At 44.0% G+C, this 27,709-nt stretch overlaps 1 protein-coding gene and 8 non-coding genes across 9 annotated transcripts; 1 reads left to right on the top strand and 8 right to left on the bottom strand.

Annotated features, from left to right (window-relative positions):
- Positions 1-567: 567 nt before the first annotated feature.
- LOC149650259 (uncharacterized) lies at positions 568-27,473 on the top strand. Its single transcript, XM_089849204.1, has 4 exons — positions 568-4,118; positions 4,183-4,615; positions 26,955-27,112; positions 27,329-27,473. The coding sequence occupies exons 1-4, from the start codon at positions 568-570 to the stop codon at positions 27,471-27,473; spliced, it is 4,287 nt and encodes a 1,428-aa protein (XP_089705330.1).
- TRNAY-GUA (transfer RNA tyrosine (anticodon GUA)) lies at positions 6,901-6,973 on the bottom strand. Its single transcript has one exon. It is a non-coding gene; the product is annotated as a tRNA-Tyr (tRNA).
- On the bottom strand, positions 8,222-8,294 carry TRNAY-GUA (transfer RNA tyrosine (anticodon GUA)). The gene has a single exon. It is a non-coding gene; the product is annotated as a tRNA-Tyr (tRNA).
- On the bottom strand, positions 10,999-11,071 carry TRNAN-AUU (transfer RNA asparagine (anticodon AUU)). The gene has a single exon. It is a non-coding gene; the product is annotated as a tRNA-Asn (tRNA).
- Positions 13,792-13,864, bottom strand: TRNAY-GUA (transfer RNA tyrosine (anticodon GUA)). The gene has a single exon. It is a non-coding gene; the product is annotated as a tRNA-Tyr (tRNA).
- TRNAY-GUA (transfer RNA tyrosine (anticodon GUA)) lies at positions 14,672-14,744 on the bottom strand. Its single transcript has one exon. It is a non-coding gene; the product is annotated as a tRNA-Tyr (tRNA).
- On the bottom strand, positions 15,982-16,054 carry TRNAN-AUU (transfer RNA asparagine (anticodon AUU)). Its single transcript has one exon. It is a non-coding gene; the product is annotated as a tRNA-Asn (tRNA).
- TRNAY-GUA (transfer RNA tyrosine (anticodon GUA)) lies at positions 18,775-18,847 on the bottom strand. Its single transcript has one exon. It is a non-coding gene; the product is annotated as a tRNA-Tyr (tRNA).
- On the bottom strand, positions 20,979-21,051 carry TRNAY-GUA (transfer RNA tyrosine (anticodon GUA)). The gene has a single exon. It is a non-coding gene; the product is annotated as a tRNA-Tyr (tRNA).
- Positions 27,474-27,709: the final 236 nt, after the last annotated feature.

Below are 27,709 nucleotides of genomic sequence, written 5' to 3'. Positions count from 1 at the left end.
GGGCTCGAACCACCAACCTTTCGATTAACAGCTGAACGCGCTAACCATTGCGCCACGCAAGCCCAAAAATTAAATGTTCGTCAGGTATTGTGGAAAAACTCTGACATTTTACGTTACATCTGAGACGTCACAACACTTCTCCCGGATAGGCTCGAACCACCAACCAATTGTTTAACAGCTGAACGCGCTAACCATTGAGCCACAGAAGCTCAGAAATTAAATGGTTGTTAGGTTTTGTGGATAAGTGTGACATTATGCTTTGTATTATTAGTAGGCCAGTTTATGAACAGCCCCATATTAGCTTAATGTCTATTATTTATCTAATCTTTCGTGTATAAAAAGGCCCCCTCTCTGTGTTAAAAATTCAGTCTATCTCGGACCTCGATCATGTATAAATCATTGTAAATAAAACCATAGTTTTAAAGTATCAACTCCTGTGTAGTCGTACAAACACACAACATGGTGTCAGAAGTTCGTTAATGTGGTATTTAGTCGCGCGATATCACGGTTAGCTTTAATTCGTTAATCAGTAATCGACTAGATTTGCGGTCTACCTCGACACGGAAAATGCAGAACGCCGCAGCCTTTCAAGTGCAACCGCCTTGCGAATTCAACTTTTCGAATTCCAATGAGTGGCCCCGATGGAGGAGGAGGTTCGAGAGATTCAGATCCGCGTCCGGTCTTAGTTCCAAGACAGGAGAGGAACAAGTCAACGCGTTAATATACATGATGGGCGACAAAGCTGATGACGTATTCTTGTCATTTACGTTTGCCACCGATGCAGAGAAGTCTGACTTCAATGTCGTTATGAATAAATTCGAAGGACATTTCATTCTCCGGAGGAACGTTATCTACGAGCGAGCAACCTTCAACTCACGAGTTCAGCAAGATGGCGACCCGGAAGAAGAGTTTATCACCGCGTGTCGAGCCCAGATTGAGAAATGTGCCTACGGAACTCTCCAAGACGAATTGCTGAGAGACCGAATAGTAGTCGGGGTGCGAGACAAAGCCCTGTCGGAAAAAATGCAACTAGACGGAAACCTTACACTGGAGAAAGCGATCTCAACCGCCCGCCATGCCGAAGAAGTTCGCCGACAACAACAAGAATTAAACGCAGGAAGTTATAAAAACGGAACTCCGGCTGTTGTCGAAAAGCTTGGCTCTCGAAACACCTCTCAGACGAAGGAGAACAGGCGACCAAGAGCAACTCATCCTTCAAGACCAATTCAACGCGATCAAAAGGTTACTTCAGATACCTGCAAGAAATGCGGAATGTTCGAGAAACACAATCGAGAGCGATGCCCAGCATATAGAGCAGTTTGCAGGAAGTGTAAGAAGATTGGCCGCTACGAGCGTGTGTGTCAAAGGTCAACCACCAACTACAATCGTGAGGTCACATCGCAAATGATCTCTGTGGATGATGATGACTCAACGCCAATGGATACGTTCTTGGGAAAAGTCAGCAGCGACGAGATACAAGATCGTTGGATGGTAAACATTAGGATTAATGCAAAGCAAGTTCAATTCAAGATAGATACCGGCGCGGACGTTTGCGTATTACCAGACTCGCTGTACAAGGCGAAATTTCAAGACTTAGCACTGAATAAATCTGACCGACGTCTGTTTGGACCAGGGAAGACCTTGATTAACTGCAAAGGTTTCATTGAAGCCTACCTGTCAAGTAGAGATACCACCATCCATGACAAGGTCTATGTCATCGACCAATTGCAAGTTCCACTTCTAAGCCTCAGAGCAAGTGAAGACCTGAAAATAGTTCAAAGAATCGATGAGCTGCAACTCACGGAGACGAGTATAAGACCAAAGGACCATTATCCTCAACTATTTACCGGCTTAGGACGAGTCAAACGAAGCTACAAACTGAAGCTGAAACCGAACGCAGTACCGTATGCAGTGACGACTCCACGTCGAGTTGCGATTCCTTTGATGTCACAAGTCGAAGCTGAATTGAAACGAATGGTGGACTTGGGAGTAATCCGGAGAGTCGAGGACCCCACAGACTGGTGCGCTCCCATGGTGGTCGTGAGAAAGGATTCTGGCGAATTAAGGATATGCGTGGATTATACGCAACTGAATAACTACGTACAACGTGAACGGTACCAGATACCGGCTGTAGACCATACGCTTGGACGACTGGCTGGAGCCAAGATCTTCTCAAAACTTGATTGTAATTCCGGTTATTGGCAGATACCGCTACATCCGGACTCCATATTACTAACGACTTTCATGACGCCATTTGGAAGATATTTCTGCAATTGCCTGCCCTTTGGTTTAACATCTGCATCCGAGCACTACCAAAGCCAAATGTCTTCGTATATTGAAGGCGTCAAGAACACAGTTTGTCATCAGGACGACATTCTAGTATGGGGCAAGGACATGGCCGAACTTGATGAAAACCTAAAGGAAGTTCTCGAAAGATTGAAAGACCAAGGAGTCACGCTCAATGAAAGGAAATGCCTCTTTGGAGTCAAAAGGATCAAGTTTTTGGGGCACGTAATAGACAGTGCCGGGATCAGTCCAGACGAGGAGAAGGTTCGAGCCATAGTCGAGATGAAATCACCATCTGATGTCGCAGAGCTACGTCGTCTATTAGGAATGGTAAATTATCTTGGAAAGTTCATTCCCCGAATGGCCGAGCAGCTTAAACCACTAAGTAGTCTATTGAGCACCAAGAACAGCTGGATTTGGGGCCCAAGTCAAGAAATGGCCTTCAAATACCTCAAGACGACGCTCACAAGCAAGCCTGTTTTGGGTATCTTCGATCCGAGGAAGCCAACAGTAGTATCCGCCGATGCGTCAAGCTATGGGATTGGAGCAATACTTCGACAAGAACAAGCCAATGGAACTTACAAAGTCATTGCCTATGCCTCGAAGACATTATCCTCGACAGAACAACGCTATGCGCAGATCGAGAAGGAGGCGTATGCATTAACGTGGGCATGCCAGCGATTTGAGGATTTCATAACGGGTATAACAATAAAGCTAGAAACTGATCATCAGCCCCTTGTTTCCATATTGCATTCGAAACAACTGGACGATTTATCTCCGAGACTGCAAAGGCTACGTCTACGCATGATGCGATACTCGTACAAGGTCTCCTACGTGCCTGGAAAATCCTTAGTTGCCGCTGATACATTGTCTAGAGCTCCGTTGATAGACGTTGACGACAACGAGCTACAACAAGAAATTTCTGCTCACGTACAGTTAGTAATGATGAACCTACCCACTACAGATCCAAAGCTTGCGGAAATTCTTCATAAACAACAGGAAGATGCTACATGCAGAACATTACAACGTTACCTCGAACATGGATGGCCGGAGAAAAAACGCGTACACAGTAGTTGTAATGACTACTTCAGCTACAGGCATGAAATCACCATCCAAGACGGAATCATCATGAAAGGCAGCAGACTGCTCATTCCAAGTTCCATGCGTCCAGAAATAAGGGATCGAATTCATCAAGATCACATGGGAATCGTCAAATGTCGAGAAAGAGCCAAACAATCCGTCTGGTGGCCTGGAATTTCACGGGAAATCGAAGATAAGGTGAAAAGATGCGAACGATGTCTCAAAGAATCAGTCAACTTTCATGAGCCCTTAAAGCCAACAAGCTTACCCGAACGACCATGGCAAGCAGTTGCCATAGATATGCTACATCATGGGGGAAAATGGTACCTGGTCATGATGGACTACTACTCAAAATATCTGGAATTGGCTCGAATGAAAGATCAAACTACAAAAACTGTCATCGAGATCATCGAAGATATATTTGCACGACACGGAATTCCAGAGGTGGTCCGCAGCGATAATGGCACTAATTTATCAGCGACAAGAACCTTGGAATTCATCGCATTCTCCAAGAAATATGGATTTCGATCTATCACGAGCAGCCCAAGATATCCTCAAAGTAATGGGTTCGCAGAAGCAGCAGTAAAGACAGCGAAATCCATTTTAAAGAAATCTGACAACATCCCTTTGGCACTCTTGGCGTACCGATCTACACCGACGTCCAATGGTATCAGTCCAGCACAAATGCCATCTCCGAACAACGCTCCCATTACCGTCAAACATGCTTGTCCCGACGATCTTATCAGCAGAACGTATCAAAGAAACATCACTAACGCAGAAAAAAACTCAGAAACGAAATTACGACCAACGCCATAGAGTCAGAGAGCTACACAAATTAGATCTTGGGAAAAGGGTATGGATAACCGATTTACGCAAAGAAGGAACCGTTGTCGAGAAAGCAGAGGAGCCCCGATCATATATAATCGAGACGTCTAAAGGAAGGATTCGAAGAAACCGGTTCCATCTAGTTCCCCTACCGGACAGTCATCAAAATCACGGAATCAAGTCTTTCACTCCGGAATCAAGTATTGGCCCAGAGGACGTCATAGATCCACCAAACATCATTGATCGAGAGGAACCTGTCTCTGAGCCAGCCCACGACAATCATCCATGCAATGCTGAAAACATTCAAGATACCGACAGAGAGAACTTGCGAGCTGATCCATCTGAGTCCAATACCACGAGGTCACCGGAAAGTACGAATAAGAGAAAGACAAGAAGCAAATTGCCAAAAGACGACAAAGGGACAGTAACACGATCCGGAAGAATCTCAAAGCCATCGACTAAGTTAAATTTATAAAACGCATTCTTATTTGTATAAAAAAAGGGGATGTGACATTATGCTTTGTATTATTAGTAGGCCAGTTTATGAACAGCCCCATATTAGCTTAATGTCTATTATTTATCTAATCTCTCGTGTATAAAAAGGCCCCCTCTCTGTGTTAAAAATTCAGTCTATCTCGGACCTCGATCATGTATAAATCATTGTAAATAAAACCATAGTTTTAAAGTATCAACTCCTGTGTAGTCGTACAAACACACAACAATAAGTTATGACTTTTTACGTTACATCTGAGACCCTACAAAACCTCTCCCAGGTGGGCTCGAACCACCATCCTTTCGGTTAACAGCCGAACGCGCTAACCATTGCGCCATGGAAGCCCAAAAATTAAATGGTAGTCAGGTATTGTGGAAAAACTTTGGCTTTCTACGTTACATTTGAGATCCCACAAAACCGCTCCCGGGTGGGCTCGAACAACAAACCTTTCGATTAACAGCTGGACGCGCTAATTATTGCGCCACGGAAGCCCAAAAATTAAATGTTCGTCAGGTATTGTGGAAAAACTCTGACATTTTACGTAACATCTGAGACGTCACAACACCGCTCCCGGATGGGCTCGAACCACCAACCTTTCGGTTAACAGCCGAACGCGCTAACCATTGCGCCACGGACGCCCAAAAAAAATATGGTCGTCAGGTATTGTGGAAAAACTTTGGCTTTTTACGTTACATTAGAGATCCCACAACACCGCTCCCGGGTGGGCTCGAACCACCAACCTTTCGGTTAACAGCCGAACGCGCTAACCATTGCGCAACGGAAGCCCAAATATTAAATGGTCGTCAGGTATTGAGGTAAAACTTTGTCTTTTTACTTCACATCTGAGACCTCACAACACCGCTCCCGGCTGGGCTCGAACCACCACCTTTCGGTTAACAGCCGAACGCGCTAACCATTGCGCCACGGACGCCCAAAAATTAAATGGTCGTCAGGTATTGTGGAAAAACTTTGGCTATTTACGTTACATTTGAGATCCCAAAACACAGCTCCCGGATGGGCTCGAACCACCAACCTTTCGATTAACAGCCGAACGCGCTAACATTGAGCCACGGAAGCCCAAAAATTAAATGTTCGTCAGGACAATAAATAAAAATGTACCTCGATTTTTAATAACATTTTCAAAATCGACGTTTCACGGCCAAAGAAGCATATTTTGATTATTTCTACACTATTTTCAAATATAACCACTGAAACCATTATTTTTATACTTTTTGCTTTAATTCAAGCAATGTAACGATATTCATTCAAAAAACGGTTAAAATTCAATTTTCAATAAGAAATCGTATTCACGGATTTTGTGTCTTGAAGAAGAAAAACCTGCGATTTTTTCGGTACTTTTTTGAATGCATTTTTTTATGGAGAAATTTTTGACCGAATTCAGCTTAATTCCAATAAAACACTCATTAAAAGTGATTTCATCTCGATTGAACAATAAATAAAAATGTACCTCGATTTTTAATAACATTTTCAAAATCGACGTAACTCGGCCTAAGATATGGCCGTTGCCGAGAGTGCTAGTTAAAAATTCGAATTTAAATTAAGTGAGACAAATTAACCTTCATCTTTATAACCTTGACTTTTTACGTCACATCTGAGACCTCACAACACCGCTCCGGGATGGGGTCGAACCACCAACCTATTGGTTAACAGCCGAACGCGCTAACCATTGAGCCACGGAAGCTCAGAAATTAAATGGTTGTCAGGTATTGTGGAAAACCTTGACTTTTTACGTCACATCTGAGACCTCACAACACCGCTCCCGGATGGGCTCGAACCACCAACCTATTGGTTAACAGCCGAACGCGCTAACTATTGCGCCACGGAAGCCCAAAAGTTAAATGCTCGTCAGGTATTATGTAAAAACCTTGACTTTTTACGTCACATCTGAGACCTCACAACACCGCTCCCGGATGGGGTCGAACGACCAACCTATTGGTTAACAGCCGAACGCGCTAACCATTGCGCCACGGAAGCCCAAAAGTTAAATGCTCGTCAGGTATTGTGTAAAAACCTTGACTTTTTACGTCACATCTGAGACCTCACAACACCGCTCCCGGATGGGCTCGAACCACCAACCTATTGGTTAACAGCCGAACGCTCTAACCATTGCGCCACGGAAGCCCAAAAGTTAAATGCTCGTTAGGTATTGTGTAAAAACCTTGACTTTTTACGTCACATCTGAGACCTCACAACACCGCTCCCGGATGGGGTCGAACCACCAACCTATTGGTTTACAGCCGAACGCGCTAACCATTGCGCCACGGAAGCCCAAAAATTAAATGGTCGTCATTTATTGTGCAAAAACTTTGGCTTTCTACGTTACATTTCAGATCCCACAACACCGCTCCCGGGTGGGCTCGAACCACCAACCTATTGGTTAACAGCCGAACGCGCTAACCATTGAGCCACGGAAGCTCCGAAATTAAATGGTTGTCAGGTATTGTAGAAAACCTTGACTTTTTACGTCACATCTGAGACCTCACAACACGGCTCCCGGATGGGCTCGAACCACCAACCTATTGGTTAACAGCCGAACGTGCTAACCATTGCGCCACGGAAGCCCAAAAATTAAATGGTCGTCAGGTATTGTGGAAAAACTTTGGCTTTCTACGTTACATTTGAGGCCCCACAACACCTTTCCCGGGTGGGCTCGAACCACCAACCTTTCGATTAACAGCTGAACGCGCTAACCATTGCGCCACGGGAGCCCAAAAATTAAATGCTCGTCAGGTATTGTGTAAAAACCTTGACTTTTTACGTCACATCTGAGACCTCACAACACCGCTCCCGGATGGGCTCGAACCACCAACCTATTGGTTAACAGCCGAACGCGCTAAACATAGCGCCACGGAAGCCCAAAAGTTAAATGCTCGTCAGGTATTGTGTAAAAACCTTGACTTTTTACGTCACATCTGAGACCTCACAACACCGCTCCCGGATGGGCTCGAACCACCAACCTATTGGTTAACAGCCGAACGCGCTAACCATTGCGCCACGGAAGCTCAGAAATTAAATGGTTGTCAGGTATTGTGGAAAACCTTGACTTTTTACGTCACATCTGAGACCTCACAACACCGCTCCCGGATGGGCTCGAACCACCAACCTATTGGTTAACAGCCGAACGCGCTAACTATTGCGCCACGGAAGCCCAAAAGTTAAATGCTCGTCAGGTATTATGTAAAAACCTTGACTTTTTACGTCACATCTGAGACCTCACAACACCGCTCCCGGATGGGGTCGAACGACCAACCTATTGGTTAACAGCCGAACGTGCTAACCATTGCGCCACGGAAGCCCAAAAGTTAAATGCTCGTCAGGTATTGTGTAAAAACCTTGACTTTTTACGTCACATCTGAGACCTCACAACACCGCTCCCGGATGGGCTCGAACCACCAACCTATTGGTTAACAGCCGAACGCTCTAACCATTGCGCCACGGAAGCCCAAAAGTTAAATGCTCGTTAGGTATTGTGTAAAAACCTTGACTTTTTACGTCACATCTGAGACCTCACAACACCGCTCCCGGATGGGGTCGAACCACCAACCTATTGGTTTACAGCCGAACGCGCTAACCATTGCGCCACGGAAGCCCAAAAATTAAATGGTCGTCATTTATTGTGCAAAAACTTTGGCTTTCTACGTTACATTTCAGATCCCACAACACCGCTCCCGGGTGGGCTCGAACCACCAACCTATTGGTTAACAGCCGAACGCGCTAACCATTGAGCCACGGAAGCTCCGAAATTAAATGGTTGTCAGGTATTGTAGAAAACCTTGACTTTTTACGTCACATCTGAGACCTCACAACACGGCTCCCGGATGGGCTCGAACCACCAACCTATTGGTTAACAGCCGAACGTGCTAACCATTGCGCCACGGAAGCCCAAAAATTAAATGGTCGTCAGGTATTGTGGAAAAACTTTGGCTTTCTACGTTACATTTGAGGCCCCACAACACCTTTCCCGGGTGGGCTCGAACCACCAACCTTTCGATTAACAGCTGAACGCGCTAACCATTGCGCCACGGGAGCCCAAAAATTAAATGCTCGTCAGGTATTGTGTAAAAACCTTGACTTTTTACGTCACATCTGAGACCTCACAACACCGCTCCCGGATGGGCTCGAACCACCAACCTATTGGTTAACAGCCGAACGCGCTAAACATAGCGCCACGGAAGCCCAAAAGTTAAATGCTCGTCAGGTATTGTGTAAAAACCTTGACTTTTTACGTCACATCTGAGACCTCACAACACCGCTCCCGGATGGGCTCGAACCACCAACCTATTGGTTAACAGCCGAACGCGCTAACCATTGCGCCACGGAAGCCCAAAAGTTAAATGCTCGTCAGGTATTGTGTAAAAACCTTGACTTTTTACGTCAAATCTGAGACCTCAAAACACCGCTCCCGGATGGGGTCGAACCACCAACCTATTGGTTAACAGCCGAACGCGCTAACCATTGCGCCACGGAAGCCCAAAAATTAAATGGTCGTCATTTATTGTGCAAAAACTTTGGCTTTCTACGTTACATTTGAGATCCCACAACACCGCTCCCGGGTGGGCTCGAACCACCAACCTATTGGTTAACAGCCGAACGCGCTAACCATTGAGCCACGGAAGCTCAGAAATTAAATGGTTGTCAGATTTTGTGGAAAAACTTTGGCTTTCTACGTTACATTTGAGATCACACAACACCGCTCCCGGGTGGGCTCGAACCACCAACCTATTGGTTAACAGCCGAACGCGCTAACCATTGCGCCACGGAAGCCCAAAAGCTAAATGCTCGTCAGGTATTGTGCAAAAAACTTGACTTTTTACGTCACATCTGAGACCTCACAACACCGCTCCCGGATGGGCTCGAACCACCAACCTATTGGAAAACAGCCGAACGCGCTAACCATTGCGCCACGGAAGCCCAAAAGTTAAATCCTCGTCAGGTATTGTGTAAAAACCTTGACTTTTTACGTCACATCTGAGACCTCACAACACCGCTCCCGGATGGGCTCGAACCACCAACCTATTGGTTAACAGCCGAACGCGCTAACCATTGCGCCACGGAAGCCCAAAAATTAAATGGTCGTCAGGTATTGTGGAAAAACTTTGGCTTTCTACGTTACATTTCAGACCCCACAACACCTCTCCCGGGTGGGCTCGAACCACCAACCTTTCGATTAACAGCTGAACGCGGTAACCATTGTGCCACGGAAGCCCAAAAATTAAATGCTCGTCAGGTATTGTGTAAAAACCTTGACTTTTTACGTCACATCTGAGACCTCACAACACCGCTCCCGGATGGGCTCGAACCACCAACCTATTGGTTAACAGCCGAACGCGCTAACCATTGCGCCACGGAAGCCCAAAAATTAAATGGTCGTCAGGTATTGTGGAAAAACTTTGGCTTTCTACGTTACACAACACCGCTCCCGGGTGGGATCAAACCACCAACCTATTGGTTAACAGCTGAACGCGCTAACCATTGAGCCACGGAAGCCCAAAAATTAAACGGTTGTCAGGTATTGTGGAAAAACTTTGGCTTTTTACTTCACATCTGAGACCTCACAACACCGCTCCCGGATGGGCTCGAACCACCAACCTTTCGGTTAACAGCCGAACGCGCTAACCATTGCGCCACGGACGCCCAAAAAAAATGGTCGTCAGGTATTGCGGAAAAACTTTGGCTATTTACGTTACATTTGAGATCCAAAAACACCGCTCCCGGGTGGGCTCGAACCACCAAGCTATTGGTTAACAGCCGAACGCGCTAACCATTGAGCCACGAAAGATCAGAAAATAAATGGTTGTCAGGTATTGTTGAAAAGTTACGACTTTTCACGCTACATCTGAGACCCCACATCACCTCTTCCGGGTGGTCTCGAACCACCAACCTTTCGATTAACAGCTGAACGCGCTAACCATTGCGCCAAGGAAGCCCAAAAATTAAATGTTCGTCAGGTATTGTGGAAAACTCTGACATTTTACGTTACATCTGAGACATCACAACACCGCTCCCGGATGGGCTAGAACCACCAACCTATTGGTTAACAGCCGAACGCGCTAACCATTGAGCCACGGAAGCTCAGAAATTAAATGGTTGTCAGGTATTGTTGAAAAGTTACGACTTTTCACGCTACATCTGAGACCCCACAAAACCTCTCTCGTTTGGGCTCGAACCACCAACCTTTCGGTTAACAGCTGAACGCGCTGACCATTGCGCCACTGAAGCCCAAAAATTAAATGTTCGTCAGGTATTGTGGAAAAACTCTGACATTTTACGTTACATCTGAGACGTCACAACACTTCTCCCGGATGGGCTCGAACCACCAACCTTTTGGTTAATAGCCGAACGCGCTAACCATTGCGCCACTGAAGCCCAAAAATTAAATTTTCGTCAGGTATTGAGGTAAAACTTTGACTTTTTACTTCACATCTGAGGCCTCACAACACCGCTCCCAGATGGGCTCGAACCACCAACCTTTCGGTTAACAGCCGAACGTGCTAACCATTGCGCCACGGAAGCCCAAAAATTAAATGGTCGTCAGGTATTGTGGAAAAACTTTGGCTTTCTACGTTACATTTGAGATCACACAACACCGCTCCCGGGTGGGCTCGAACCACCAACCTGTTGGTTAACAGCTGAACGCGCTAACCATTGAGCCACGGAAGCTTAGAAATTAAACGGTTGTCAGGTATTGTGGAAAAACTTTGGCTTTCTACGTTACATTTGAGACCCCACAACACCTCTCCCGGGTGGGCTCGAACCACCAACCTTTCGATTAACAGCTGAACGCGCTAACCATTGCGCCACGGAAGCCCAAAAATTAGATGCTCGTCAGATATTGTGTAAAAACCTTGACTTTTTACGTCACATCTAAGACCTCACAACACCGCTCCTGGATGGGCTCGAACCACCAACCTATTGGTTAACAGCCGAACGCGCTAACCATTGCGCCATGGACGCCCAATAATTAATTGGTTGTCAGGTATTGTTGAAAAGTTACGACTTTTCACGCTACTTCTGAGACCCCACAAATCCTCTCTCGTTTGGGCTCGAACCACCAACCTATTGCTTAACAGCTGAACGCGCTAACCATTGAGCCACGGAAGCTCAGAAATTAAACGGTTGTCAGGTATTGTGGAAAGACTTTGGCTTTCTACGTTACATTTGAGACCCCACAACACCTCTCCCGGGTGGACTCGAACCACCAACCTTTCGGTTAACAGCTGAACGCGCTAACCATTGCGCCACTGAGGCCCAAAAATTAAATGGTCGTCAGGTATTGTGGAAAAACTTTGGCTATTTACGTTACATTTGAGATCCCAAAACACCGCTCCCGGGTGGGCTCGAACCACCAACCTATTGGTTAACAGCCGAACGCGCTAACCATTGAGCCACGGAAGCTGAGAAATTAAATGGTTGTCACGTATTGTGGAAAAGTTTTGACTTTTTACGCTACATCTGAGACCACACAATACCTCTTCCGGGCGGGCTCGAACCAACAACCTTTCGATTAACAGCTGAACACGCTAACCATTGCGCCACGGAAGCCCAAAAGTTAAATGTTCGTCAGGTGTTTTGGAAAAACTCTGACATTTTACGTTACATCTGAGACGTCACAACACCGCTCCCGGGAGGGCTCGAACCACCAACCTTTCGGTTAACAGCTGAACGCGCTGACCATTGCGCCACTGTAGCCCAAAAATTAAATTTTCGTCAGGTATTGAGGTAAAACCTTGACTTTTTACTTCACATCTGAGACCTCACAACACCGCTCCCGGATGGGCTCGAACCACCAACCTATTGGTTAACAGCCGAACGCGCTAACCATTGCGCCACGGAAGCCCAAAAGTTAAATGCTCGTCAGGTATTATGTAAAAACCTTGACTTTTTACGTCACATCTGAGACCTCACAACAACGCTCCCGGATGGGGTCGAACGACCAACCTATTGGTTAACAGCCGAACGCGCTAACCATTGCGCCACGGAAGCCCAAAAATTAAATGGTCGTCATTTATTGTGCAAAAACTTTGGCTTTCTACGTTACATTTCAGATCCCACAACACCGCTCTCGGGTGGGCTCGAACCACCAACCTATTGGTTAACAGCCGAACGCGCTAACCATTGCGCCACGGAAGCCCAAAAGTTTAATGCTCGTCAGGTATTGTGTAAAAACCTTGACTTTTTACGTCACATCTGAGACCTCACAACACCGCTCCCGGATGGGCTCGAACCACCAACCTATTGGTTAACAGCCGAACGCTCTAACTATTGCGCCACGGAAGCCCAAAAGTTAAATGCTCGTTAGGTATTGTGTAAAAACCTTGACTTTTTACGTCACATCTGAGACGTCACAACACCGCTCCCGGGAGGGCTCGAACCACCAACCTTTCGGTTAACAGCTGAACGCGCTGACCATTGCGCCACTGTAGCCCAAAAATTAAATTTTCGTCAGGTATTGAGGTAAAACCTTGACTTTTTACTTCACATCTGAGACCTCACAACACCGCTCCCGGATGGGCTCGAACCACCAACCTATTGGTTAACAGCCGAACGCGCTAACCATTGCGCCACGGAAGCCCAAAAGTTAAATGCTCGTCAGGTATTATGTAAAAACCTTGACTTTTTACGTCACATCTGAGACCTCACAACAACGCTCCCGGATGGGGTCGAACGACCAACCTATTGGTTAACAGCCGAACGCGCTAACCATTGCGCCACGGAAGCCCAAAAATTAAATGGTCGTCATTTATTGTGCAAAAACTTTGGCTTTCTACGTTACATTTCAGATCCCACAACACCGCTCTCGGGTGGGCTCGAACCACCAACCTATTGGTTAACAGCCGAACGCGCTAACCATTGCGCCACGGAAGCCCAAAAGTTTAATGCTCGTCAGGTATTGTGTAAAAACCTTGACTTTTTACGTCACATCTGAGACCTCACAACACCGCTCCCGGATGGGCTCGAACCACCAACCTATTGGTTAACAGCCGAACGCTCTAACTATTGCGCCACGGAAGCCCAAAAGTTAAATGCTCGTTAGGTATTGTGTAAAAACCTTGACTTTTTACGTCACATCTGAGACCTCACAACACCGCTCCCGGATGGGGTCGAACCACCAACCTATTGGTGTACAGCCGAACGCGCTAACCATTGCGCCACGGAAGCCCAAAAATTAAATGGTCGTCATTTATTGTGCAAAAACTTTGGCTTTCTACGTTACATTTCAGATCCCACAACACCGCTCCCGGGTGGGCTCGAACCACCAACCTATTGGTTAACAGCCGAACGCGCTAACCATTGAGCCACGGAAGCTCCGAAATTAAATGGTTGTCAGGTATTGTGGAAAACCTTGACTTTTTACGTCACATCTGAGACCTCACAACACGGCTCCCGGATGGGCTCGAACCACCAACCTATTGGTTAACAGCCGAACGTGCTAACCATTGCGCCACGGAAGCCCAAAAATTAAATGGTCGTCAGGTATTGTGGAAAAACTTTGGCTTTCTACGTTACATTTGAGACCCCACAACACCTTTCCCGGGTGGGCTCGAACCACCAACCTTTCGATTAACAGCTGAACGCGCTAACCATTGCGCCACGGGAGCCCAAAAATTAAATGCTCGTCAGGTATTGTGTAAAAACCTTGACTTTTTACGTCACATCTGAGACCTCACAACACCGCTCCCGGATGGGCTCGAACCACCAACCTATTGGTTAACAGCCGAACGCGCTAAACATAGCGCCACGGAAGCCCAAAAGTTAAATGCTCGTCAGGTATTGTGTAAAAACCTTGACTTTCTACGTCACATCTGAGACCTCACAACACCGCTCCCGGATGGGCTCGAACCACCAACCTATTGGTTAACAGCCGAACGCTCTAACTATTGCGCCACGGAAGCCCAAAGTTAAATGCTCGTTAGGTATTGTGTAAAAACCTTGACTTTTTACGTCACATCTGAGACCTCACAACACCGCTCCCGGATGGGGTCGAACCACCAACCTATTGGTGTACAGCCGAACGCGCTAACCATTGCGCCACGGAAGCCCAAAAATTAAATGGTCGTCATTTATTGTGCAAAAACTTTGGCTTTCTACGTTACATTTCAGATCCCACAACACCGCTCCCGGGTGGGCTCGAACCACCAACCTATTGGTTAACAGCCGAACGCGCTAACCATTGAGCCACGGAAGCTCCGAAATTAAATGGTTGTCAGGTATTGTGGAAAACCTTGACTTTTTACGTCACATCTGAGACCTCACAACACGGCTCCCGGATGGGCTCGAACCACCAACCTATTGGTTAACAGCCGAACGTGCTAACCATTGCGCCACGGAAGCCCAAAAATTAAATGGTCGTCAGGTATTGTGGAAAAACTTTGGCTTTCTACGTTACATTTGAGACCCCACAACACCTTTCCCGGGTGGGCTCGAACCACCAACCTTTCGATTAACAGCTGAACGCGCTAACCATTGCGCCACGGGAGCCCAAAAATTAAATGCTCGTCAGGTATTGTGTAAAAACCTTGACTTTTTACGTCACATCTGAGACCTCACAACACCGCTCCCGGATGGGCTCGAACCACCAACCTATTGGTTAACAGCCGAACGCGCTAACCATTGCGCCACGGAAGCCCAAAAATTAAATGGTCGTCAGGTATTGTGGAAAAACTTTGGCTTTCTACGTTACACAACACCGCTCCCGGGTGGGATCAAACCACCAACCTATTGGTTAACAGCTGAACGCGCTAACCATTGAGCCACGGAAGCCCAAAAATTAAACGGTTGTCAGGTATTGTGGAAAAACTTTGGCTTTTTACTTCACATCTGAGACCTCACAACACCGCTCCCGGATGGGCTCGAACCACCAACCTTTCGGTTAACAGCCGAACGCGCTAACCATTGCGCCAAGGAAGCCCAAAAATTAAATGTTCGTCAGGTATTGTGGAAAAACTCTGACATTTTACGTTACATCTGAGACATCACAACACCGCTCCCGGATGGGCTAGAACCACCAACCTATTGGTTAACAGCCGAACGCGCTAACCATTGAGCCACGGAAGCTCAGAAATTAAATGGTTGTCAGGTATTGTTGAAAAGTTACGACTTTTCACGCTACATCTGAGACCCCACAAAACCTCTCTCGTTTGGGCTCGAACCACCAACCTTTCGGTTAACAGCTGAACGCGCTGACCATTGCGCCACTGAAGCCCAAAAATTAAATGTTCGTCAGGTATTGTGGAAAAACTCTGACATTTTACGTTACATCTGAGACGTCACAACACTTCTCCCGGATGGGCTCGAACCACCAACCTTTTGGTTAATAGCCGAACGCGCTAACCATTGCGCCACTGAAGCCCAAAAATTAAATTTTCGTCAGGTATTGAGGTAAAACTTTGACTTTTTACTTCACATCTGAGGCCTCACAACACCGCTCCCAGATGGGCTCGAACCACCAACCTTTCGGTTAACAGCCGAACGTGCTAACCATTGCGCCACGGAAGCCCAAAAATTAAATGGTCGTCAGGTATTGTGGAAAAACTTTGGCTTTCTACGTTACATTTGAGATCACACAACACCGCTCCCGGGTGGGCTCGAACCACCAACCTGTTGGTTAACAGCTGAACGCGCTAACCATTGAGCCACGGAAGCTCAGAAATTAAACGGTTGTCAGGTATTGTGGAAAAACTTTGGCTTTCTACGTTACATTTGAGACCCCACAACACCTCTCCCGGGTGGGCTCGAACCACCAACCTTTCGATTAACAGCTGAACGCGCTAACCATTGCGCCACGGAAGCCCAAAAATTAGATGCTCGTCAGATATTGTGTAAAAACCTTGACTTTTTACGTCACATCTAAGACCTCACAACACCGCTCCTGGATGGGCTCGAACCACCAACCTATTGGTTAACAGCCGAACGCGCTAACCATTGCGCCATGGACGCCCAATAATTAATTGGTTGTCAGGTATTGTTGAAAAGTTACGACTTTTCACGCTACTTCTGAGACCCCACAAATCCTCTCTCGTTTGGGCTCGAACCACCAACCTATTGCTTAACAGCTGAACGCGCTAACCATTGAGCCACGGAAGCTCAGAAATTAAACGGTTGTCAGGTATTGTGGAAAGACTTTGGCTTTCTACGTTACATTTGAGACCCCACAACACCTCTCCCGGGTGGACTCGAACCACCAACCTTTCGGTTAACAGCTGAACGCGCTAACCATTGCGCCACTGAGGCCCAAAAATTAAATGGTCGTCAGGTATTGTGGAAAAACTTTGGCTATTTACGTTACATTTGAGATCCCAAAACACCGCTCCCGGGTGGGCTCGAACCACCAACCTATTGGTTAACAGCCGAACGCGCTAACCATTGAGCCACGGAAGCTGAGAAATTAAATGGTTGTCACGTATTGTGGAAAAGTTTTGACTTTTTACGCTACATCTGAGACCACACAATACCTCTTCCGGGCGGGCTCGAACCAACAACCTTTCGATTAACAGCTGAACACGCTAACCATTGCGCCACGGAAGCCCAAAAGTTAAATGTTCGTCAGGTGTTTTGGAAAAACTCTGACATTTTACGTTACATCTGAGACGTCACAACACCGCTCCCGGGAGGGCTCGAACCACCAACCTTTCGGTTAACAGCTGAACGCGCTGACCATTGCGCCACTGTAGCCCAAAAATTAAATTTTCGTCAGGTATTGAGGTAAAACCTTGACTTTTTACTTCACATCTGAGACCTCACAACACCGCTCCCGGATGGGCTCGAACCACCAACCTATTGGTTAACAGCCGAACGCGCTAACCATTGCGCCACGGAAGCCCAAAAGTTAAATGCTCGTCAGGTATTATGTAAAAACCTTGACTTTTTACGTCACATCTGAGACCTCACAACAACGCTCCCGGATGGGGTCGAACGACCAACCTATTGGTTAACAGCCGAACGCGCTAACCATTGCGCCACGGAAGCCCAAAAATTAAATGGTCGTCATTTATTGTGCAAAAACTTTGGCTTTCTACGTTACATTTCAGATCCCACAACACCGCTCTCGGGTGGGCTCGAACCACCAACCTATTGGTTAACAGCCGAACGCGCTAACCATTGCGCCACGGAAGCCCAAAAGTTTAATGCTCGTCAGGTATTGTGTAAAAACCTTGACTTTTTACGTCACATCTGAGACCTCACAACACCGCTCCCGGATGGGCTCGAACCACCAACCTATTGGTTAACAGCCGAACGCTCTAACTATTGCGCCACGGAAGCCCAAAAGTTAAATGCTCGTTAGGTATTGTGTAAAAACCTTGACTTTTTACGTCACATCTGAGACGTCACAACACCGCTCCCGGGAGGGCTCGAACCACCAACCTTTCGGTTAACAGCTGAACGCGCTGACCATTGCGCCACTGTAGCCCAAAAATTAAATTTTCGTCAGGTATTGAGGTAAAACCTTGACTTTTTACTTCACATCTGAGACCTCACAACACCGCTCCCGGATGGGCTCGAACCACCAACCTATTGGTTAACAGCCGAACGCGCTAACCATTGCGCCACGGAAGCCCAAAAGTTAAATGCTCGTCAGGTATTATGTAAAAACCTTGACTTTTTACGTCACATCTGAGACCTCACAACAACGCTCCCGGATGGGGTCGAACGACCAACCTATTGGTTAACAGCCGAACGCGCTAACCATTGCGCCACGGAAGCCCAAAAATTAAATGGTCGTCATTTATTGTGCAAAAACTTTGGCTTTCTACGTTACATTTCAGATCCCACAACACCGCTCTCGGGTGGGCTCGAACCACCAACCTATTGGTTAACAGCCGAACGCGCTAACCATTGCGCCACGGAAGCCCAAAAGTTTAATGCTCGTCAGGTATTGTGTAAAAACCTTGACTTTTTACGTCACATCTGAGACCTCACAACACCGCTCCCGGATGGGCTCGAACCACCAACCTATTGGTTAACAGCCGAACGCTCTAACTATTGCGCCACGGAAGCCCAAAAGTTAAATGCTCGTTAGGTATTGTGTAAAAACCTTGACTTTTTACGTCACATCTGAGACCTCACAACACCGCTCCCGGATGGGGTCGAACCACCAACCTATTGGTGTACAGCCGAACGCGCTAACCATTGCGCCACGGAAGCCCAAAAATTAAATGGTCGTCATTTATTGTGCAAAAACTTTGGCTTTCTACGTTACATTTCAGATCCCACAACACCGCTCCCGGGTGGGCTCGAACCACCAACCTATTGGTTAACAGCCGAACGCGCTAACCATTGAGCCACGGAAGCTCCGAAATTAAATGGTTGTCAGGTATTGTGGAAAACCTTGACTTTTTACGTCACATCTGAGACCTCACAACACGGCTCCCGGATGGGCTCGAACCACCAACCTATTGGTTAACAGCCGAACGTGCTAACCATTGCGCCACGGAAGCCCAAAAATTAAATGGTCGTCAGGTATTGTGGAAAAACTTTGGCTTTCTACGTTACATTTGAGACCCCACAACACCTTTCCCGGGTGGGCTCGAACCACCAACCTTTCGATTAACAGCTGAACGCGCTAACCATTGCGCCACGGGAGCCCAAAAATTAAATGCTCGTCAGGTATTGTGTAAAAACCTTGACTTTTTACGTCACATCTGAGACCTCACAACACCGCTCCCGGATGGGCTCGAACCACCAACCTATTGTTTAACAGCCGAACGCGCTAAACATAGCGCCACGGAAGCCCAAAAGTTAAATGTTCGTCAGGTGTTTTGGAAAAACTCTGACATTTTACGTTACATCTGAGACGTCACAACACCGCTCCCGGGAGGGCTCGAACCACCAACCTTTCGGTTAACAGCTGAACGCGCTGACCATTGCGCCACTGTAGCCCAAAAATTAAATTTTCGTCAGGTATTGAGGTAAAACCTTGACTTTTTACTTCACATCTGAGACCTCACAACACCGCTCCCGGATGGGCTCGAACCACCAACCTATTGGTTAACAGCCGAACGCGCTAACCATTGCGCCACGGAAGCCCAAAAGTTAAATGCTCGTCAGGTATTATGTAAAAACCTTGACTTTTTACGTCACATCTGAGACCTCACAACAACGCTCCCGGATGGGGTCGAACGACCAACCTATTGGTTAACAGCCGAACGCGCTAACCATTGCGCCACGGAAGCCCAAAAATTAAATGGTCGTCATTTATTGTGCAAAAACTTTGGCTTTCTACGTTACATTTCAGATCCCACAACACCGCTCTCGGGTGGGCTCGAACCACCAACCTATTGGTTAACAGCCGAACGCGCTAACCATTGCGCCACGGAAGCCCAAAAGTTTAATGCTCGTCAGGTATTGTGTAAAAACCTTGACTTTTTACGTCACATCTGAGACCTCACAACACCGCTCCCGGATGGGCTCGAACCACCAACCTATTGGTTAACAGCCGAACGCTCTAACTATTGCGCCACGGAAGCCCAAAAGTTAAATGCTCGTTAGGTATTGTGTAAAAACCTTGACTTTTTACGTCACATCTGAGACGTCACAACACCGCTCCCGGGAGGGCTCGAACCACCAACCTTTCGGTTAACAGCTGAACGCGCTGACCATTGCGCCACTGTAGCCCAAAAATTAAATTTTCGTCAGGTATTGAGGTAAAACCTTGACTTTTTACTTCACATCTGAGACCTCACAACACCGCTCCCGGATGGGCTCGAACCACCAACCTATTGGTTAACAGCCGAACGCGCTAACCATTGCGCCACGGAAGCCCAAAAGTTAAATGCTCGTCAGGTATTATGTAAAAACCTTGACTTTTTACGTCACATCTGAGACCTCACAACAACGCTCCCGGATGGGGTCGAACGACCAACCTATTGGTTAACAGCCGAACGCGCTAACCATTGCGCCACGGAAGCCCAAAAATTAAATGGTCGTCATTTATTGTGCAAAAACTTTGGCTTTCTACGTTACATTTCAGATCCCACAACACCGCTCTCGGGTGGGCTCGAACCACCAACCTATTGGTTAACAGCCGAACGCGCTAACCATTGCGCCACGGAAGCCCAAAAGTTTAATGCTCGTCAGGTATTGTGTAAAAACCTTGACTTTTTACGTCACATCTGAGACCTCACAACACCGCTCCCGGATGGGCTCGAACCACCAACCTATTGGTTAACAGCCGAACGCTCTAACTATTGCGCCACGGAAGCCCAAAAGTTAAATGCTCGTTAGGTATTGTGTAAAAACCTTGACTTTTTACGTCACATCTGAGACCTCACAACACCGCTCCCGGATGGGGTCGAACCACCAACCTATTGGTGTACAGCCGAACGCGCTAACCATTGCGCCACGGAAGCCCAAAAATTAAATGGTCGTCATTTATTGTGCAAAAACTTTGGCTTTCTACGTTACATTTCAGATCCCACAACACCGCTCCCGGGTGGGCTCGAACCACCAACCTATTGGTTAACAGCCGAACGCGCTAACCATTGAGCCACGGAAGCTCCGAAATTAAATGGTTGTCAGGTATTGTGGAAAACCTTGACTTTTTACGTCACATCTGAGACCTCACAACACGGCCCCCGGATGGGCTCGAACCACCAACCTATTGGTTAACAGCCGAACGTGCTAACCATTGCGCCACGGAAGCCCAAAAATTAAATGGTCGTCAGGTATTGTGGAAAAACTTTGGCTTTCTACGTTACATTTGAGACCCCACAACACCTTTCCCGGGTGGGCTCGAACCACCAACCTTTCGATTAACAGCTGAACGCGCTAACCATTGCGCCACGGGAGCCCAAAAATTAAATGCTCGTCAGGTATTGTGTAAAAACCTTGACTTTTTACGTCACATCTGAGACCTCACAACACCGCTCCCGGATGGGCTCGAACCACCAACCTATTGTTTAACAGCCGAACGCGCTAAACATAGCGCCACGGAAGCCCAAAAGTTAAATGCTCGTCAGGTATTGTGTAAAAACCTTGACTTTCTACGTCACATCTGAGACCTCACAACACCGCTCCCGGATGGGCTCGAACCACCAACCTATTGGTTAACAGCCGAACGCGCTAACCATTGCGCCACGGAAGCCCAAAAGTTAAATGCTCGTCAGGTATTCTGTAAAAACCTTGACTTTTTACGTCAAATCTGAGACCTCAAAACACCGCTCCCGGATGGGGTCGAACCACCAACCTATTGGTTAACAGCCGAACGCGCTAACCATTGCGCCACGGAAGCCCAAAAATTTAATGGTCGTCATTTATTGTGCAAAAACTTTGGCTTTCTACGTTACATTTGAGATCCCACAACACCGCTCCCGGGTGGGCTCGAACCACCAACCTATTGGTTAACAGCCGAACGCGCTAACCATTGAGCCACGGAAGCTCAGAAATTAAATGGTTGTCAGATATTGTGGAAAAACTTTGGCTTTCTACGTTACATATGAGACCCAACAACACCTCTCCCGGGTGGGCTCGAACCACCAACCTTTCGATTAACAGCTGAACGCGCTAACCATTGCGCCACGCAAGCCCAAAAATTAGATGTTCGTCAGATATTGTGGAAAAACTCTGACATTTTACGTTACATCTGAGACGTCACAACACTTCTCCCGGATAGGCTCGAAAAACCAACCAATTGGTTAACAGCCGAACGCGCTAACCATTGAGCCACAGAAGCTCAGAAATTAAATGGTTGTTAGGTTTTGTGGATAAGTTATGACTTTTTACGTTACATCTGAGACCCTACAACACCTCTCCCAGGTGGGCTCGAACCACCATCCTTTCGGTTAACAGCCGAACGCGCTAACCATTGCGCCAAGGAAGCCCAAAAATGAAATGGTCGTCAGGTATTGTGGAAAAACTTTGGCTATTTACGTTACATTTGAGATCCCAAAACACCGCTCCCGGGTGGGCTCGAACCACCAACCTATTGCTTAACAGCCGAACGCGCTAACCATTGAGCCACGGAAGCTCAGAAAATAAATGGTTACCACGTATTATGGAAAAAGTTTGACTTTTCACGCTACATCTGAGACCTCACAACACCGCTCCCGGATGGTCTCGAACCACCAACCTTTTGATTAACAGCCGAACGCGCTAACATTGAGCCACGGAAGCCCAAAAATTAAATGTTCGTCAGGACAATAAATAAAAATGTACCTCGATTTTTAATAACATTTTCAAAATCGACGTTTCACGGCCAAAGAAGCATATTTTGAGTATTTCTTCACTATTTTCAAATATAACCACTGAAACCATTATTTTTATACTTTTTGCTTTAATTCAAGCAATGTAACGATATTCATTCAAAAAACTTTTAAAATTCAATTTTCAATAAGAAATCGTTGTCACGGATTTTGTGTCTTGAAGAAGAAAAACCTGCGATTTTTTCGGTACTTTTTTGAATGCATTTTTTTCTGGAGAAATTTTTGACCGAATTCAGCTTAATTCCCTATAAAACACGAATTAAAAGTGATTTCATCTCCAGAAAAAAAATTTCTCCAGAAAAAAAAGCATTCAAAAAAGTACCGAAAAAATCACAGGTTTTTCTTCTTCAAGACACAAAATCCGTGAATACGATTTCTTATTGAAAATTGAATTTTAACAGTTTTTTGAATGAATATCGTTACATTGCTTGAATTAAAGCAAAAAGTATAAAAATAATGGTTTCAGTGGTTATATTTGAAAATAGTGAAGAAATACTCAAAATATGCTTCTTTGGCCGTGAAACGTCGATTTTGAAAATGTTATTAAAAATCGAGGTACATTTTTATTTATTGTTCAATCGAGATGAAATCACTTTTATTGAGTGTTTTATAGGAAATTAAGCTGAATTCGGTCAAAAATTTCTCCTGAAAAAAATGCATTCAAAAAAGTACCGAAAAAATCGCATGTTTTTCATCTTCAAGATACAAAATCCGTGACAACGATTTCTTATTGAAAAATTTAATTTTAACAGTTTTTTGATTGAATATCGTTACATTTGCTTGAATTAAAGCAAAAAGTATAAAAATAATGGTTTCAGTGAACATATTTGAAAATAGTGAAGAAATACTCAAAGTATGCTTCTTTGGCCGTGAAACGTCGATTTTGAAAATGTTATTAAAAATCGAGGTAAATTTTTAATTATTGTTAAATCGAGATGAAATCACTTTCAATGAGTGTTTTATAGAGAATTAAGCTGAATTCGGTCAAAAATTTCTCCAGAAAAAAATGCATTCAAAAGTGTACCGAAAAAATCGCACGTTTTTCTTCTTCAAGATACAAAATCCGTGACAACGATTGTTAAATTTTTTATGTTATACCATGCCATTGTTTAATTTCAAGTGGATATAACATATATACATTAAGTTTTTTCATGAATCTTTAACATTATTTATTATAAGACACCATTGTTAAATCTATTTTTATTTGATTAAATTAAAATTGTTATATTAAATTAAACAGATAGGCACGGGGCTTACAAGTCACAATGTGACTTAGCCCCGTGGTATACTGTATCTGTAATGCAAATAAAATAAACATTTTGAATTGAATTGAATTGAATTGAATTATTGCAAAATTGAATTTTAACAGTTTTTTGAATGAATATCGTTACATTTGCTTGAATTAAAGCAAAAAGTATAAAAATAATGGTTTCAGTGGTTATATTTGAAAATAGTGAAGAAATACTCAAAATATGCTTCTTTGGCCGTGAAACGTCGATTTTGAAAATGTTATTAAAAATCGAGGTACATTTTTATTTATTGTTCAATCGAGATGAAATCACTTTTAATGAGTGTTTTATAGGGAATTAAGCTGAATTCGGTCAAAAATTTCTCCAGAAAAAAATGCATTCAAAAAAGTACCGAAAAAATCGCATGTTTTTCTTCTTCAAGATACAAAATCCGTGACAACGATTTCTTATTGAAAAATTTAATTTTAACAGTTTTTTGATTGAATATCGTTACATTTGCTTGAATTAAAGCAAAAAGTATAAAAATAATGGTTTCAGTGAATATATTTGTAAATAGTGAAGAAATACTCAAAATATGCTTCGTTGGCGGTGAAACGTCGATTTTTAAAATGTTATTAAAAATCGAGGTAAATTTTTAATTATTGTTCAATCGAGATGAAATCACTTTTAATGAGTGTTTTATAGGGAATTAAGCTGAATTCGGTCAAACATTTCTCCAGAAAAAAATGCATTTAAAAGTGTACCGAAAAAATCGCATGTTTTTTTTTTCAAGATACAAAATCCGTGACAACGATTTCTTATTTAAAATTGAATTTTAACAGTTTGTTGAATGAATATCGTTACATTTGCTTGAATTAACGCAAAAATTACAAAAATAATGGTTTCAGTGGTTATATTAGAAAATAGTGAACAAATACTCAAAATGTTTTTCTTAGGCCGAGTTACGTCGATTTTGAAAATGTTATTAAAAATCGAGGTACATTTTTATATATTGTTCAATCGAGATGAAATCACTTTTAATGAGTGTTTTATAGGGAATTAAGCTGAATTCGGTCAAAAATTTCTCCAGAAAAAAATGCATTCAAAAGTGTACCGAAAAAATCGCATGTTTTTTTTCTTCAAGATACAAAATCCGTGACAACGATTTCTTATTTAAAATTGAATTTTAACAGTTTGTTGAATGAATATCGTTACATTTGCTTGAATTAAAGCAAAAAGTTTAAAAATAATGGTTTCAGTGGTTATTTTTGAAAATAGTGAAGAAATACTCAAAATATGCTTCTTTGGCCGTGAAACGTCGATTTTGAAAATGTTATTAAAAATCGAGGTACATTTTTATTTATTGTTCAATCGAGATGAAATCACTTTTAATGAGTGTTTTATAGGGAATTAAGCTGAATTCGGTCAAAAATTTCTCCAGAAAAAAATGCATTCAAAAAAGTACCGAAAAAATCGCATGTTTTTCTTCTTCAAGATACAAAATCCGTGACAACGATTTCTTATTGAAAAATTTAATTTTAACAGTTTTTTGATTGAATATCGTTACATTTGCTTGAATTAAAGCAAAAATTATAAAAATAATGGTTTCTGTGAATATATTAGTAAATAGTGAAGAAATACTCAAAATATGCTTCGTTGGCGGTGAAACGTCGATTTTTAAAATGTTATTAAAAATCGAGGTACATTTTTAATTATTGTTCAATCGAGATGAAATCACTTTTAATGAGTGTTTTATAGAGAATAAAGCTGAATTCGGTCAAACATTTCTCCAGAAAAAAATGCATTTAAAAGTGTACCGAAAAAATCGCATGTTTTTTTTTTCAAGATACAAAATCCGTGACAACGATTTCTTATTTAAAATTGAATTTTAACAGTTTGTTGAATGAATATCGTTACATTTGCTTGAATTAACGCAAAAATTACAAAAATAATGGTTTCAGTGGTCATATTAGAAAATAGTGAAGAAATACTCAAAATATGCTTCTTTGGCCGTGAAACGTCGATTTTGAAAATGTTATTAAAAATCGAGGTACATTTTTATTTATTGTTCAATCGAGATGAAATCACTTTTAATGAGTGTTTTATGGGGAATTAAGCTGAATTCGGTCAAAAATTTCTCCAGAAAAAAATTCATTCAAAAAAGTACCGAAAAAATCGCAGGTTTTTCTTCTTCAAGACACAAAATCCGTGAATACGATTTCTTACTGAAAATTGAATTTTAACAGTTTTTTGAATGAATATCGTTACATTGCTTGAATTAAAGCAAAAAGTATAAAAATAATGGTTTCAGTGAACATATTTGAAAATAGTGAAGAAATACTCAAAGTATGCTTCTTTGGCCGTGAAACGTCGATTTTGAAAATGTTATTAAAAATCGAGGTAAATTTTTAATTATTGTTCAATCGAGATGAAATCACTTTCAAAGAGTGTTTTATAGGGAATTAAGCTGAATTCGGTCAAACATTTCTCCAAAAAAAATGCATTCAAAAGTGTACCGAAAAAATCGCATGTTTTTTTTCTTCAAGATACAATATCCGTGACAACGATTTCTTATTTAAAATTGAATTTTAACAGTTTGTTGAATGAAAACGCAAAGAACTAGCTCCGTCTACTCTATATTACATTATCGGCGTGTCTCGGGTTAAATATCGTTTTTTAAGCGCAAAGTTAACGCCTGCGTGTCAGTGAACTCTTAAAAAATAAACTTCTTATCACCGAACTATTATATTCTTCACCAAGGATCCACAAGCAACAGAGCGCCTCTTATCTTGGACAGAACCTAATCTCTCCGTATACTTGCAGATTAACATCGACTCTCTCAGACTGCTACTTACCATCGCACAATTACTCCGCCTGCAAGTACTTAAAACGACGCTCGCTATCCATCCTACACTTGATTCCTCGGGAGCATTTCACCACGACGTACAACTCGATAAACTGCGAATAGACTTAAAAAACCGGTAACGCAAAAATTAGCTTCGCCTACCGTGTATTATATTGTCGGCGTGTCTCGGGTTAAATATCGTTTTTTAAGCACAAAGTTAACGCCAGCGTGTCAGTGAACTCTTAAAAAACAAACTTCTTATCACCGAACTATTATTTTCCTCATCAAGGATCAATAACCAACAGTGCGCCTCTTATCTTGGACAGAACCTGATCTCTTCGTAAATTTGCAGTATTAACATCGATTCTCTCGGACTGCTACTCACCATCGCACAACTACCCCGCCTGCAAGTACTTAAACGACGCTCGCTATTCACCATACACCTGATTCCTCGGGATAATTCCGCCACGACGTACAACTCGATGAACTGTGAATAATCTTAAAAAACCGAAAACGCAAAGAACTAGCTCCGTCTACTCTATATTACATTATCGGCGTGTCTCGGGTTAAATATCGTTTTTTAAGCGCAAAGTTAACGCCTGCGTGTCAGTGAACTCTTAAAAAATAAACTTCTTATCACCGAACTATTATATTCTTCACCAAGGATCCACAAGCAACAGAGCGCCTCTTATCTTGGACAGAACCTAATCTCTCCGTATACTTGCAGGTAACA

This window comes from Phalangium opilio, unplaced genomic scaffold (genome assembly GCF_054372755.1).
Source record: "Phalangium opilio isolate 3A_F unplaced genomic scaffold, DU_Popi_V2 ptg000087l_1, whole genome shotgun sequence".
NCBI classification, from domain to species: domain Eukaryota; kingdom Metazoa; phylum Arthropoda; class Arachnida; order Opiliones; family Phalangiidae; genus Phalangium; species Phalangium opilio.
Note: the sequence above shows the minus strand (reverse complement) of the source record. Positions and strands in the feature narration are given on the sequence as shown.

What these genes read in the sequence shown, in the direction of transcription:
- LOC149650259 (XM_089849204.1), top strand. Translation starts at nt 568, where the DNA reads ATGCAGAACGCCGCAGCCTTTCAAGTGCAACCGCCTTGCGAATTCAAC. An exon ending in GACGATCTTATCAGCAGAAC is followed by an intron (nt 4,119 to 4,182) that starts GTATCAAAGAAA and finishes CCAACGCCATAG; the next exon opens with AGTCAGAGAGCTACACAAAT. An exon ending in CAAAAGACGACAAAGGGACA is followed by an intron (nt 4,616 to 26,954) that starts GTAACACGATCC and finishes GTATACTTGCAG; the next exon opens with ATTAACATCGACTCTCTCAG.